The sequence below is a fragment of the Aspergillus bombycis genome, assembly GCF_001792695.1.
Source record: "Aspergillus bombycis strain NRRL26010 chromosome Unknown contig00084, whole genome shotgun sequence".
NCBI lineage: Eukaryota > Fungi > Ascomycota > Eurotiomycetes > Eurotiales > Aspergillaceae > Aspergillus > Aspergillus bombycis.
In genome coordinates, this window is record NW_019170086.1 from 86858 (window position 1) to 100222 (window position 13365).

Here is a 13365-nt window from a genome sequence, read left to right on the forward strand (position 1 = left end):
TGCCGATCAAGTCGTATTAATATAGAAACATGTGGACCTGGAAATCCACATTCCGTATTCAGACTCTACCGATCTAGTAATAAATAAGAATACGCACGGCGTTGAGAACAGATAAACAATTTCAGCGGTGAACCACCACAGTTTGCAAAGATGCCACAAGAACACCCGGTTCGAGTACACCACTAGTACTGATTGCCAACCCAACTTCGTGACATCATAATCATGCAGCGTCAGCAAACCCTAATGTACGTACAACCAAAACTCAAAAATAATAAAATTAAATAATAATAAGAATTTAAAAAAAAAAAAAAATGTTATACACTCTCGTACACCATACAGCTCAAATCATGCCATGATTCGTGAAAGCATCAAGAATAGATAAATATAGATACAGTAAGCACGTACACCGCACTTTAATTGCCAGTCTCAGTTTCAATATCGGGCTCCCGGCCAGTCAGATTACCTGTGAACCTCTTCTTCACTTTCCGCAGCGCAAACTTTGCCTCATCACGCGCGAAGACTGCGTTACGAGCCGGTTTCCACTGCATCAGGCCGCGCTGCTGTCGTTGCTCACTGCGTCGATTGGCCTTTTTCGTGTGCCTAGTCCCCTTACTTGACCCAGCGAGACTATCTTCGGTGGTGGAGGGTGGAGTTCCCGTAGAGGATAGCTGAGAGCCATTCGCAGTGGAGAGTCGTTGCTCAGTGGAGTTCTCAGTCCTGCTAGATGAGGAGAAGGAGGAGGAGGAGGAGGAGTCGTTGTCTTCTTCTTCTTCTTCTTCTTCTCCTTCGGGGTGTACAGCCTCCACGGAATGGCCATCAGCGGAGTACGGCGGATTGTCGCGGCCGGGTTCGGCGACCTTGTGGCCGTCGTGGTTCATGAATGCGCTGGGGTCGTTGCCGAATGCACCGCTCCAATCTTGTCCTTGTTTGTCAATCCATTGGCGGCGCTCTTTGGGGTCGGCGTGCTTCAGGACGTCGCGGCCGTCGACCAATGATCTTTCATGCATTTGTTCCGTTTCTTCTGGGACCTCGAGGGAGATGCTTCGGGGCCGTACACCTTCGGCGATGCACGCTTCCCATGTTTCGTAGGTCTCACGGGAGTGATTGTCCACTACGTACTGTTCGTGGGATTCATCGATGCCGGGTGTGAAGCGGCATGTGAACTGGAGTCGACCGATGATCTGTAGATCTTCTAGACCTGGCTCTCGTTTGGCTTCCCAGTTTTCTTCCGTGATGTAGTTCTGGGTGAGCCGTTTTCCATTCTTCGTTGACCAGAGGGGCAGATCGACCGGGGTATCTTCGTTGTCTACCAGGTGCTGGAGCCAGAGGACTGCGTATGCTGCAGCGCCATGTTTTCCTGGTGAGTAGAACTCAAACACAACTGGAGATCTGTAGCGGTGTTTTACGGGAAGTCGGATACTCTTGTGGAGAGATCCGTTAGTCAAGTTAAAAGAAGTGTCCTGCCCTTCGATCGAAGCCACGTATCGTGGGATCTTGCCGCTGCTGCCACCCGTCCGTAGCTTAACCTTGGCCCGATGGTTGAAGTTCTTCGCGATGATTTTATCTGAGGCGAACTCGAACGTACCGACATCCCATCCAAGCATGTTTGGAGGGAGTCGGGTTTCAACATGCCGTAAGAGTAGAGAGATGCGAATCCGCCCGTATCCAATGCCACCATCAAGAGGGTACCATCGGGTAACCTGCGAGCTCGTTTGGAGGATTTCTGATAGCTTCAGAGGTACTACTCCTAGAATTGGATCATGCTCTCGGTAGCGTTGATCCCTAACAGTCACGGTGACGATAGCTGATCGCCAGTCTCTAACGAATCGCTCCGTGCCTGCATTGAATATGGGCTTTGAGCTGACAGCTTTCGGCCGGGTACGGTAGACCTGCAAATTCACCATTTAGCTTCAGTTGTTGTTAGGTGAAATAGGTTGGGTCAGAAATTACCAACTGATCATTCAAAACAATCTTGCAATAGCTGGTCGGAAGATCTCCTCCCTGTTCCTCCGTATTCTCCCCATATGGCTTCGCCGGTTCGTATTCTCTTCCTTTTCGATACCGGCTTCCCTTAATGTTTGCAAGTTGGAGGTTCACAATTTGGTGTACCACAATACTAAGAATACCACTAGGCCAAAGCGGATCCGGCGGCGTGTGAGTGATAGCATCCTCCTCCCCGTTGGTGATGACCCCTTTATCATCTTGGAATTGAGGGTTGTCCCTGAGGTTCTCGGGTAAGTCTTTCTTCTTGCCATCGGTCCTTAGCTCTGGCCTCAGTTTCGGTTTTCCAAAGAAGCCGACTTCCCAGTGTAGCTCACCAGGCATCTCGCTGCCCTCGTTGAGACCCTGTAGCTTAGATACTTGGGGATACATCCGCGCTGGATGTTGGATCATCTCACGGATCGGCAGCTCAACCTTACCCACGATGTCGTCTGCCGTGTTGCGATCTGAATCCCATAGCTCAACACTTAGGTTCTCATCGGCACTGATAAGTTCTGGATTCACAAGTAGTGCCGCAGTTTCTTCCCATACTGGATTCAAGTCGTCTGTAATCACCCTTGTACAATACATAGGCTTGCCGTACTTGGAGAAAGAAAGATTTATGTACGGGTCACTACCACCACCATAGCTGCCACGTCTATCCTGCTTGCTTAGTCCAGTTGCACGGTGGATACGAACCCACATGATACCCAATGCTTGAGTCTCCTTGATGATATCGTCGCCTTTGAGTATCATACTGAGGTCCATTGTCATCGATTTGGGAGCCGCAAAGAGACCACATGCCGTACCAATCGCATAGTTGACGAAATTCGAGATGAGAGGAAGGTTCAAGATATTGACGCCAGCTTTGAACATCGGCATACATCCGGCTCTGATGTGAGGGATTCCCACAAGGCTGAACGTCATATCCTTCATGAAGGGTGCTTCGGGCATCAACTGAAATCTGATCCGCACAGTGCCAACCATCTCAATCAACTCCACAAACACCGGGAAAGGAACTCCAAAAAGGCCTCTGATACCCAGATAAAAGATTAGCTGCATATGCATGTTGCGTGCTTTGGACGAAGCGGTTTGACCGCTCGGTTTTGCGTGGTACGCAAAGGAAGCTTCTAAATTATAATAACTGCCGCCCTCCTCCATGGCAGCGGCTTCATGAGGGTCCTTATTCCTGAGATTCTCTTCACGAACGTTGTCCTTAATGTGCTGTACGTGCTCATCCGGAAGAGCTCGCAAACTCAGTATCCGCAAAGGGTTGTTCCCTTGGTCAATTTCGGCAATTCGAACGTTCTCAACCACGCTAGGGGCGGACGCCTGCATAATGTCCTCGATGGTATCGGCAACAGGCGACAGCATGTCCGGGTTAATCAAGCCCCATATGACTCCGAGAAACGAGTTCATCCACTCAACGGATTCAGGCAGGAGATTAGCAATAGCCTGGAGGATGAGACATTAGTATCTTGACCATCAGACGAAGACGGAAGGTTAGCCTACCATTTGCCCCCGAAGTTGCTCGCTGCTCCATTCCATCTCGCGCCCACTCCGAATAACTTCTTGTACCCACAGCCATACACCACTTGCAATGCAGGCAGCCAAGGGGAGGAGAGCCCATAGCGAGCCACCAAGCATCCGGCCCACAAAAAGGATTCCAAATACAATTCCTATGCAAAGCCCAGTCCCTCTTTTCTCTAATTTGTCATACATAGGCTTGTAGGAAATGGATGGGGTTGGATGAAAGAGAACATTCGTGATTTCTCCATGGAGGGGGACGTCGGAAGTAGTACCTCTGCGATGGGGTCCGGGGGTGCTGTTATATCCTGATTCTCTTTGTAGTCCTTGAGGCTTTGACTTGGGGAGGTCCTGACATCCTTTTATTTTGCATAAGCGGTCAGTCTGGGCTAGCCATGAGAGAGCTAATTCGCGCTGGGGTACTAACCGTTGGCTTTCCAAGGTTGGCATTGGGGACGACCAACTACAGTCAAATTTAGCAATCAAAACGGCTTTCAAATGCATAGAGCCATGGTATTATGAAATGCATACCTTTGGATTCTTCACTACTTCCATCGAATCCGCATCCTGGTCTTCAACCTCTATCTCGCGACCAGTTGTCGGGTCTGTAACCATACGGGTTTTACCTTTACCAGGTCTCTTCCGCGGCTTATGAGGCTTCGCTTCTCCGCGGGCCGCTTCTTCCTTTTCCCTCGCCGTGACAGCCTCCTCATGGGCCTTGCGGTCCTGCTTGTCTTTTTCCAAGTGCTCTAGAAACTTTTGAATGGTGGGAACGGGGTTGTGTGTACCATAATGTTCTCCTACCCGATGGTGTGTGGGAGAATCAACCCCAGTAGTATGGGGCCCCATGCTGACGGTAAGTTTAGAAATGGTGTTTATTAGTAGAAGCTATAGATGGACGAAAAAAAAGATAAAAGCTGGGAAACCATGCAAGTCAAACGGGGACCCGAGCTTTCATTCTAGATTTGGACGCCCTGAGTCCTGGGTTGAGCAGAAATCGAGAGGGTCAGAAGGAATTGAGTTACAACGGAATTGACGATGAGAGGGTATTTGAAAGCAATGAGTGGGTTCTAGTCTGTGTCTTGCGTGGGAGGAACAGCAGCTCTGGTGAAGTAATAGCATCGTCCAGCCCTACCGGAGGAAGACACTACGTCATTGTGGAGGAACCCCCAAACGTCAGCCAATGTCCGGTGGAGTTGGAAGGTGTATGGACGGTCCAACAAGAAATAAGAGTCGCACTACTGCCAGAAGTTAGAAATAGACTGACGGCACCAAGATACTATGTATACACAGGACTAGCACTAACTTTGCTCCAGGATCCCAGATGCCATGCGGATGTTACCGATTAGGACCGTCTCTCATCAAGGCCAAGATGGTCTTGGCATATATGATGAATTGGCCCATTGAAGTTGAGCGATATCGCCAACAGCTGTTGGTATCCTCGTTCAAGTAAACTTTTTTTTCTCTGGACTGTTATAATATGAGACAACTCATCATGAACGTGTCCAGGGCAGATCCGATAGAATGGTTGTCGCTCAATTTCTCGAAGCAAATGCTCTGTGAAATGGTACCATCCCGACTGGTCGCAAACTGACAGCACGGGACGAACCTTGAGTGATGATGTCACACCCCAACTATCCATAATTAAATCTTCTGGTGGGTTAAAGGATCGGCCATTCGAGTTGATGAGATTGCGTGTACTTATGTTAGGTGGGTAGCTATTTATTCTTGAAATGATCGAAGTGATGGTACTGTATAATTAGTAACCAAATTTCCAAGCAATAGTTATATATAATACAATAATACATAACTAACGGTACTAATTAACTAGGAGATAAACGGCTTAAGTAAGACTTCATTCACTATGATGGTGCTACAGATGTATGAACCTCACAGGGTAAGTATATATATATCACATCTTGAAGCCATCTGCATCCAGGATTGAGACTGTCGACGGTTGTAGATTTACCTGATCACTAGGCAATGGTTTATACTAATGTCTCTTGGGAAGGAAGCCAAATCCTTCTCAACGCTTAGAAATATATATACTATATACTCACGTACCACCAATTGAATCAAGACAATAACCAGGAAATTGCTCCCCCTTATACTTAGGTATCTTCTGTACCTCAAGCTCAAGTCATCAAGTTGGAAAGCTACCACGATTCTTACTAATCAAAGTCGTCCCACAATTAGCACGCCCAGCGAATAGGAAAGGGCATCGCTCCAGCAAGCGCCAAGACTTAGATTACTTGACATCAATCACTTTCATGTGGCCGAAAGACCAACAACATCATACGCAACAGGTCGTTATCTATAAGGCTGTGCCAACTCACTAGCTGGTACTTGCGTATCTTGCACGTACTACATACCTATCAATATAGTAGGAAGTTTATCGTGAACACGAAGTCGATCGAAAGAGTCAATTCACAAAATCCCCGAGAATGTCTTCAGCAGAAGAGTCGCCAGCCCAGCGAGCAGCCCGTCTCCGACGTGAGCGTCGTGAAGCTAAAATCAAAGAGGGTGGTGCAGCGCGTTTGGATAAGATTACTAGTCTCAGCGGACGTACACCCGCAAGCAGTACGGTCTCCCCTTCTTTTGTCTCTCTTACACGCATTACCCTGGTCTCTGGGGTCGAAGAGCGGAAGCTAACTTCATTTCTGCAGTGCGTGAAGAGGCCTCTCCATCGCCATCGCCATCCCCCCCGTCTCCTGCACAGATATTATCTACACCAGAGACCGAAAAGCCTCAACCGCAGCCGGCACCGGCACCAGCATCAGTACCAGTCCAACCAACGTCGAACCCCGAGCCTCAGTCTCCCGAAAACCTACAGGCACAACAGGAGTTATTCCGCGCACTTCTACGCCAAGGTGGACCATCATCCTCCGAGCAGGGCCCTCAGGAGGAGGATCCTACAATGCAAATGCTCAATACCTTGATGGCAGGCATGAATGGGCAAGATCAGGCTGCCGGTGGAGCTGCTGGCGGTCCATCACCAGCCGAACTCGTGTCTGCCCTGGGGCTCCCTCCGTTTGTCGCGGATCTGCTTGGAGCTGCAACTCACAAACCTACTGATGAGGAGAAGAAGGAGGTCCGGACATGGAAAGTACTGCACGTCCTGTTCGCAGTTGCAGTCGGGATCTACTTGCTCATGCTCATCGGAACTTCGGTTTCCACCTACGGTAGCCAGCCACCACCCCCTGCCACTGCACAGAACCCGTTCCTTTACTTTACAACGGGAGAAGTGGTATTGACTGGCGCGAGGTTAATGAGCAAGGGTCGGACTGGGAGAGCTGCCGGGATAATGCTTTGGCTTCAACTCTTCCAGGACATAGTCCGCGACGGTAGCCTAGTCGTGTTCTTGCTGGGGATGGGAGCTTGGTGGACCCGTGAGTGGACAGCCTATTAAAATGGTTAGTGTTGTTTATAGTTATCCACTTTACTACTATTGTTTTGTTTTGATCTCTTCAGATCTTGCATTGTAAGCTGTGATGGTACTCAGATGAAAAGCGACGGCAACTGAAGCTATGACCTCCTGTTTTATGTTTTGAATTGTTAATCATTATTTGTCCATTACTAGTATTGGCACTACCATGCCATATAATTCGCGCTCAGTTCTATAGATTACATCCTGTTGTATATGCCTGATTTTTTGCAAAACAAACTCCTGGTTTCCTCCAGCCATGGTGGAACCATTACTATGCCATTCCAGAATTATCTGTCAATGTCTTACGGAACCAGCCAGGTCGTGTTATTTAAACAATAACTTTTCATCTTCTCTGCTTGTTATATAATATAATCTGAGGTAGGACAAATTGTAGCAGGCGGTGACAGCGCCTGGGTGTTACTTTATGTTTTGTCATGTCATATCTGTATCAGGGTGCTGGCGACGGATATATCAATTGCTGGTATACCTGAAGCGGGTGACACTTTTACTTGTCCACCCTTTGTTCCCGACAGACTGCACAGGATCGATATCTTACGGAGCTGTGATAGGATACGGGCCGGTATACCTTGCGGATTATCCAGGGTTGGCGATCTAGTCCTCAAGCTGGCCTCGGGGTGACGTATACGTACCTCAACATAAATAGTGTCATGCATGAGGCTGTATGTTCAGCCGTGTGTCTAGAATCATTATCTGTAATCTTGCGGAAGAAAGGGGTTTTAGGGTACTATAATAAGGTTCAAATATAGCATGCATCGAAACAAGGGTCTCGCCATCACCTGGCTCCAGACAGTATCCTAAATCGCTGTCGCAGACAACTGATGTTATGGATAATCCAGAGTATGGACTACTGGCGTGGCGGCATGTTGCTATATGATCAAGACAGGCCAGCGGACCAGGCTTTCATAGCCCGGATGTTCCGAGGCGACTGTAACTAAGCAACGCTAGAATCCCAACAGGGGTATCAAACGCGCCATCAATTAGTGTGAAATTGGAGACTGGGAGAGCAGGGCTACCGGTATGTCCATCCTAATCAGTCGTGATCATTGGTTCGTGGGTATGCCATCAAGTCAAACCAAACCCACACTGAAAGTGGTTCGCGCACTAGAGTAGTGGTGGAATGAAAATCAGGCCCACCGGGTGCGGCACAAGAGCCAACCCAACTTTGCTGTTTTAAGCAAGTCCAGTCAGTCGAGATTCGATGAGCTTGCGCTATGTTACACTAGAGTTGCAGCGAATGTGGATTGCGATGACCAATGTAGCCTCCGGAGGAAGCTCCGTACCTTAATTTATAAATTATGACAATGGATGTACTCCGTACAGTACATAGTGCGAGAAGTATGTCCGACGTAGTAGGTAGTACCCACGTAGTATGAGCAGGGGGGCTTTATTTGAACACAGGCGGAGGAAAGTACGTACCTAGAGGCGAACGCAAGTGGTAAGGAGGGAGTGGGTTTCAAAGTCTGTAGCAGAGTCAACTAAGAAATAAGATGGTGTGAGTTCTGACGAGTTAGATGATCCTCAGTAGCCGCTAACCACCACTAAATCAGTACCTAGTAGGAGGCGTGCCTGAGGCCGCGCTGAACAGGTGATCATCCGTTTTCCCGACGTACTCCGTATTAGGGTGAACGTAGAAGAGCAACGTACGCAGTCGGAACAGGAACAGGATGAAGGGAAGATAACCTTATAAACAGGGACGATTAACCATAACCTCGGTGCTCGTCACGGTTAACAGAGATGCCCGGGCTTCCGTGTAGCCGTCTCGGTAGAGGCGATTGAATGCCTGGAAACCCAGGCAGGAGAGCCGAGCGTTGATCATTCTACCACTGCACACTGTACAACAATACTCCGTACTCCGGAGGAGGTACGGTACCTAGACTTTCTGATGTTTGCGTTGCCGACCCTCTCTCCACATTGCCCCCCCCCCCTCCCTTCACTATGATGGATCCTAATAGGTGGCCGTAAAAAAACCACACAGTCTTCTTCTCGTTCGCAATATGGTCTACCCACAAAATCTCCCCACAGTCGTGGAGAAGTCCTATGTGCTGTGTACTATTTAATCGCATTTTGCTACTTGGCCGAAGCTTGGAATAGATTCCGTGGTGATCACAACGAGCGATGAACCATGATTTACTCTCTTAGGCAAGTTAGGACGATGCCCAATGGAACGGGGCAAGTTGTCCAACGGGATGTCACTCCTGGTACTACAGGATGTACCTCAATAAACTCGGAGCGATGAGCATAATACATGCATGACGGAATCAAATCATTTTCACCTGTCAGTTGCGGTAAAACGTGGGCTGCCATCAGCTAGCGCTTTTACTCCCTTCGGTAAGTGATGACTGCCCAATACTGTACCTTGTTTCTTATTACCATGTCTTATTATCAATCTTAATATCGCCCACGACAGATCTAGGCACGTCGAGAAGTATTTCCTACCGAATGAGGTACTATACAATTAGTAGCTTCCGCAAACAGCATTGAAAATCATCCTGGGAATGTTTTCAACCTGACCATTGGTGCTCTACCGCAGTTTATTTGAATGTATTGTATTGTATTTCATTTTAATTTTCCTTTCTCTACACCTTAATCCCAGCCTAACGCAGTAGAGTATTGAAGAGAACTCAAAAGTTTCCACCCCGCAGATGATGAGAAGTTACGAGATTACCCCTCCACTTCGATGGCTCGGCAGCTGCTCTTGTGATACTACGTCCCAACCAATAACCAAACATGTGGGAATTCCGATCCGCTGGGGCTGCATCACACATTGACCCCCTTGGTAACACTTGAACGACTCCAGATCCATTGATCACTGATCTGGGCCCGTGGTGATGGGGAGGGGGGCATGGACCCGGGGCACTGTACAACCAAAACAGAACGGTAAATCAAGGGGGTCACTCAGTACTAAGGTAAATTAATCGACGGATGATCTTGATCTGCTCCCCCATGACCCTAAACTTTTTGAGTACCCAGGGACGAACCAATTTGCGACAATGCTGACGCATCATCGAGATTCCTTTCCCCGGAGCAACGGAAAGGGAAGCTGTCAGGTCCTCTGCGAGCCCCGCATGGCCGAGTCTAACCATTTTCGACTTGCCGCGTTCGGACCAATGCGAGTGGTTTAGACTGTACAGTACTTCCAGGGTGGATGCTGTTATTGGTTTGCTTGGAGGATGAGAGGGAAAAAAAAACACTACTACTCCAGTACTAATAGGTGCAGGGTTCAACAAAATACACACAAAAAAAAAAGAAAAGAAAAGAAAACTAGAAAAGCAAGATAATAACAATAATAATAATAATTATAGTTATAACAATAATTCCCATAGGTTTTAGTATGAATTAATATCTGTAGAGAAAAATTACTGTAATGCAATTCAATCTTTCTCCCACCAATATCCATTGTATTTACCCTTTACTAGTACTAGTAGTAGTAGAAAAGGTACCAAGAACAGGATGTATATGGGTATAGTGCACTGTGCTCCATGAGGCGGGGATAGAGGACAACCAAGAGGTATAGTAAGACTCATGATTTTCCCTACGCCCTCTTGAAGATAAACAATTGAATGGCCGGTAAAACCAGAGCACCGGTCGCGCGGAAGGATGTGGGTGGTTGTTGGTGGGCTGGAGATATAAGGTGGCCGAGAAACCTCCACCGGACTGCCGGACTGCGGGACCTCAACATTGTCTGTTGGTCCATTTAGTTTGTGTGTTGGATTCAATTAAATAACGCTCTCTCCTCCCCCCGGTCTGAGACAAAGTCTCCATAAGCCATTTCTCTTTCTATCCTTTCCTCTTTTCCGTTTTCAATCTGCGCCTTCCCCTCCCTTTCCTCTACTCTACTACCTTGGTTACTTTGGAGGGGTTCGTCGTATTATACCCACCTCTCTAAACATCCATCAGATACCACCGTAATTAATTCCTCTTTGACAGTAGGTTCAAATAGTCCCTTGCCGCCGCCACTTCGCAATGATTGGCACGCTCATGCTGACCTTCTCCTCCTCTGGAACCAGAGTCTCTTGCCTTCCTCCCAGCTTTTTCTTTTTTAAGACTGTCGCGTCTCGTGGTCTCTCGTCTAGCTCGGGCATCTCCCTCGCGCGCTATCGAATCATGGCTGACGGCAACGTGATGCCCCCTAAGCCCTCCGTGGTATGAGAGAAACTCCAGATGATATATATAGTCTGACAGCTGGCTAATCGCCTCAATTCAGGTGCTGGAAGCCCACGAAGTCGATACTTTCCATGTCCCCAAGGCTTTCTACGAGAAGCACCCGACTGGCACTCACCTGAAAGACCTGGATGAATATAAGAAGCTCTATGACGAATCGATTCGCAGTCCTCAGACGTTCTGGGCCCGCATGGCTCGTGAACTCCTTTCCTTCGACAAAGACTTCCAAACTACCCACAGTGGCTCTCTGGAGAACGGCGACAGTGCCTGGTTCGTGGAAGGCCGCTTAAACGCTGCCTTCAACTGCGTGGACCGTCATGCACTGAAGAACCCCGACAAGGTCGCAATCATCTACGAGGCTGATGAGCCGAATGAGGGCCGTACTATTACATACGGAGAGCTGCTTCGCGAAGTATCTCGAGTTGCCTGGGTGCTTAAACAGCAAGGTGTTCGGAAGGGTGATACTGTGGCCATCTATCTTCCTATGATTCCGGAGGCCATTGTAGCCTTCCTGGCCTGTTCCCGCATTGGTGCCGTCCACTCCGTGGTGTTTGCAGGATTTTCCTCAGACTCGCTCCGTGATCGGGTCATTGATGCCGGATCTAAAGTGGTCATTACCACCGATGAGGGCAAGCGTGGCGGCAAGGTGATTGGTACTAAGCGTATTGTTGACGAGGCCTTGAAGCAGTGCCCGGACGTTTCAAGCGTGCTGGTCTACAAGCGCACTGGGACTGAGGTCCCCTGGACCCAAGGTCGGGACGTCTGGTGGCACGAGGAGGTGGAAAAGTACCCCAATTACTTCCCTCCTGAGTCCGTGAGCTCCGAAGACCCTCTGTTTTTGCTTTACACCTCTGGTTCGACTGGAAAGCCTAAGGGTGTTATGCACACCACCGCTGGGTATCTCCTGGGTGCCGCTATGACCGGCAAGTACGTCTTCGATATCCACGACGACGATCGCTTCTTCTGTGGTGGTGACGTCGGTTGGATTACTGGTCATACCTATGTTGTGTATGCGCCTTTGCTCCTGGGATGTTCCACCGTCGTCTTTGAGAGTACCCCAGCGTACCCTAACTTTTCTCGCTACTGGGATGTCATCGAGAAGCACCAGGTGACTCAATTCTACGTCGCCCCTACAGCATTGCGGTTGCTGAAGCGCGCTGGAGACGAGCACATTCACCACAAGATGGCTCATCTGCGTGTCCTGGGTTCCGTCGGTGAACCTATCGCTGCAGAGGTTTGGAAATGGTACTTCGAGAAAGTCGGAAAGGAAGAGGCACACATTTGCGATGTATGAAATACGCTGCTTTATTGTTTTGGCTCTCTATCTTAGGCGCAGTACTGACCATGCTTTCCCTTTAGACCTACTGGCAGACCGAAACTGGCTCGAACGTCATCACACCTTTGGGTGGAATTACCCCTACGAAGCCCGGTAGTGCCTCCTTGCCGTTCTTCGGTATTGAGCCTGCCATCATTGATCCTGTCTCTGGAGAGGAAATCTCGGGCAATGACGTGGAAGGTGTGCTTGCCTTCAAGCAGCCCTGGCCTAGCATGGCTCGCACTGTGTGGGGTGCCCACAAGCGTTACATGGATACCTATCTGAACGTCTACAAGGGATACTACGTAAGGAAATACTCAAGTCATTTTGGTTGATTGTGACTAACTGGTGGTAGTTCACTGGAGATGGCGCAGGTCGTGACCACGACGGATACTACTGGATCCGCGGCCGTGTGGACGACGTGGTCAACGTATCCGGTCACCGGCTGTCCACCGCCGAGATTGAAGCTGCTCTGCTTGAACACCGTAAGTAACACAAAGAATGCGACACCCTGGACGCTCGGGCGCTGATAATTCATCACAGATATGGTTGCGGAAGCCGCCGTGGTTGGTATTGCTGACGAACTCACTGGCCAAGCGGTCAATGCATTTGTGGCTCTGAAGGAGGGTAATGAGACGAATGAGCAGGTCCGCAAAGACCTTGTTATGCAGGTTCGCAAGTCGATTGGACCATTCGCCGCTCCCAAGGCCGTCTTTGTCGTTGATGACCTCCCCAAGACTCGCAGCGGTAAGATCATGCGGCGTATCCTGCGCAAGATCCTGAGCGGCGAAGAGGATAGTTTGGGTGATACTTCTACCCTGTCCGATCCCTCGGTGGTCGACAAGATCATCGCAACCGTTCACGCTGCCCGGGGCAAATAGATGGACGACGACATGAGTTATGATGAAAGAAGAAAAACCGAAGGAAAAAAAAA

The 13365-nt window shown here is 49.0% G+C and overlaps 3 protein-coding genes across 3 annotated transcripts; 2 read left to right on the forward strand and 1 right to left on the reverse strand.

Moving 5' to 3' along the window:
- Window positions 1–413: 413 nt before the first annotated feature.
- Window positions 414–4356, reverse strand: ABOM_008962 (C2 domain protein; the record flags this gene model as incomplete). Its single annotated transcript, XM_022536090.1, has 5 exons — window positions 414–1889; window positions 1951–3435; window positions 3493–3858; window positions 3935–3970; window positions 4039–4356. 5 exons carry the CDS (start codon window positions 4354–4356, stop codon window positions 414–416), a joined length of 3681 nt encoding a protein of 1226 aa, XP_022386421.1.
- Window positions 4357–5951: 1595 nt separating this feature from the next.
- ABOM_008963 (uncharacterized protein) lies at window positions 5952–6916 on the forward strand (the record flags this gene model as incomplete). The annotated part of the gene is made up of 2 exons (XM_022536091.1): window positions 5952–6087; window positions 6174–6916. 2 exons carry the CDS (start codon window positions 5952–5954, stop codon window positions 6914–6916), a joined length of 879 nt encoding a protein of 292 aa, XP_022386422.1.
- A 4143-nt stretch (window positions 6917–11059) lies between these two features.
- ABOM_008964 (acetate--CoA ligase) lies at window positions 11060–13312 on the forward strand (the record flags this gene model as incomplete). Its single annotated transcript, XM_022536092.1, has 5 exons — window positions 11060–11098; window positions 11160–12404; window positions 12476–12736; window positions 12787–12916; window positions 12975–13312. The coding sequence occupies 5 exons, from the start codon at window positions 11060–11062 to the stop codon at window positions 13310–13312; spliced, it is 2013 nt and encodes a 670-aa protein (XP_022386423.1).
- Window positions 13313–13365: the final 53 nt, after the last annotated feature.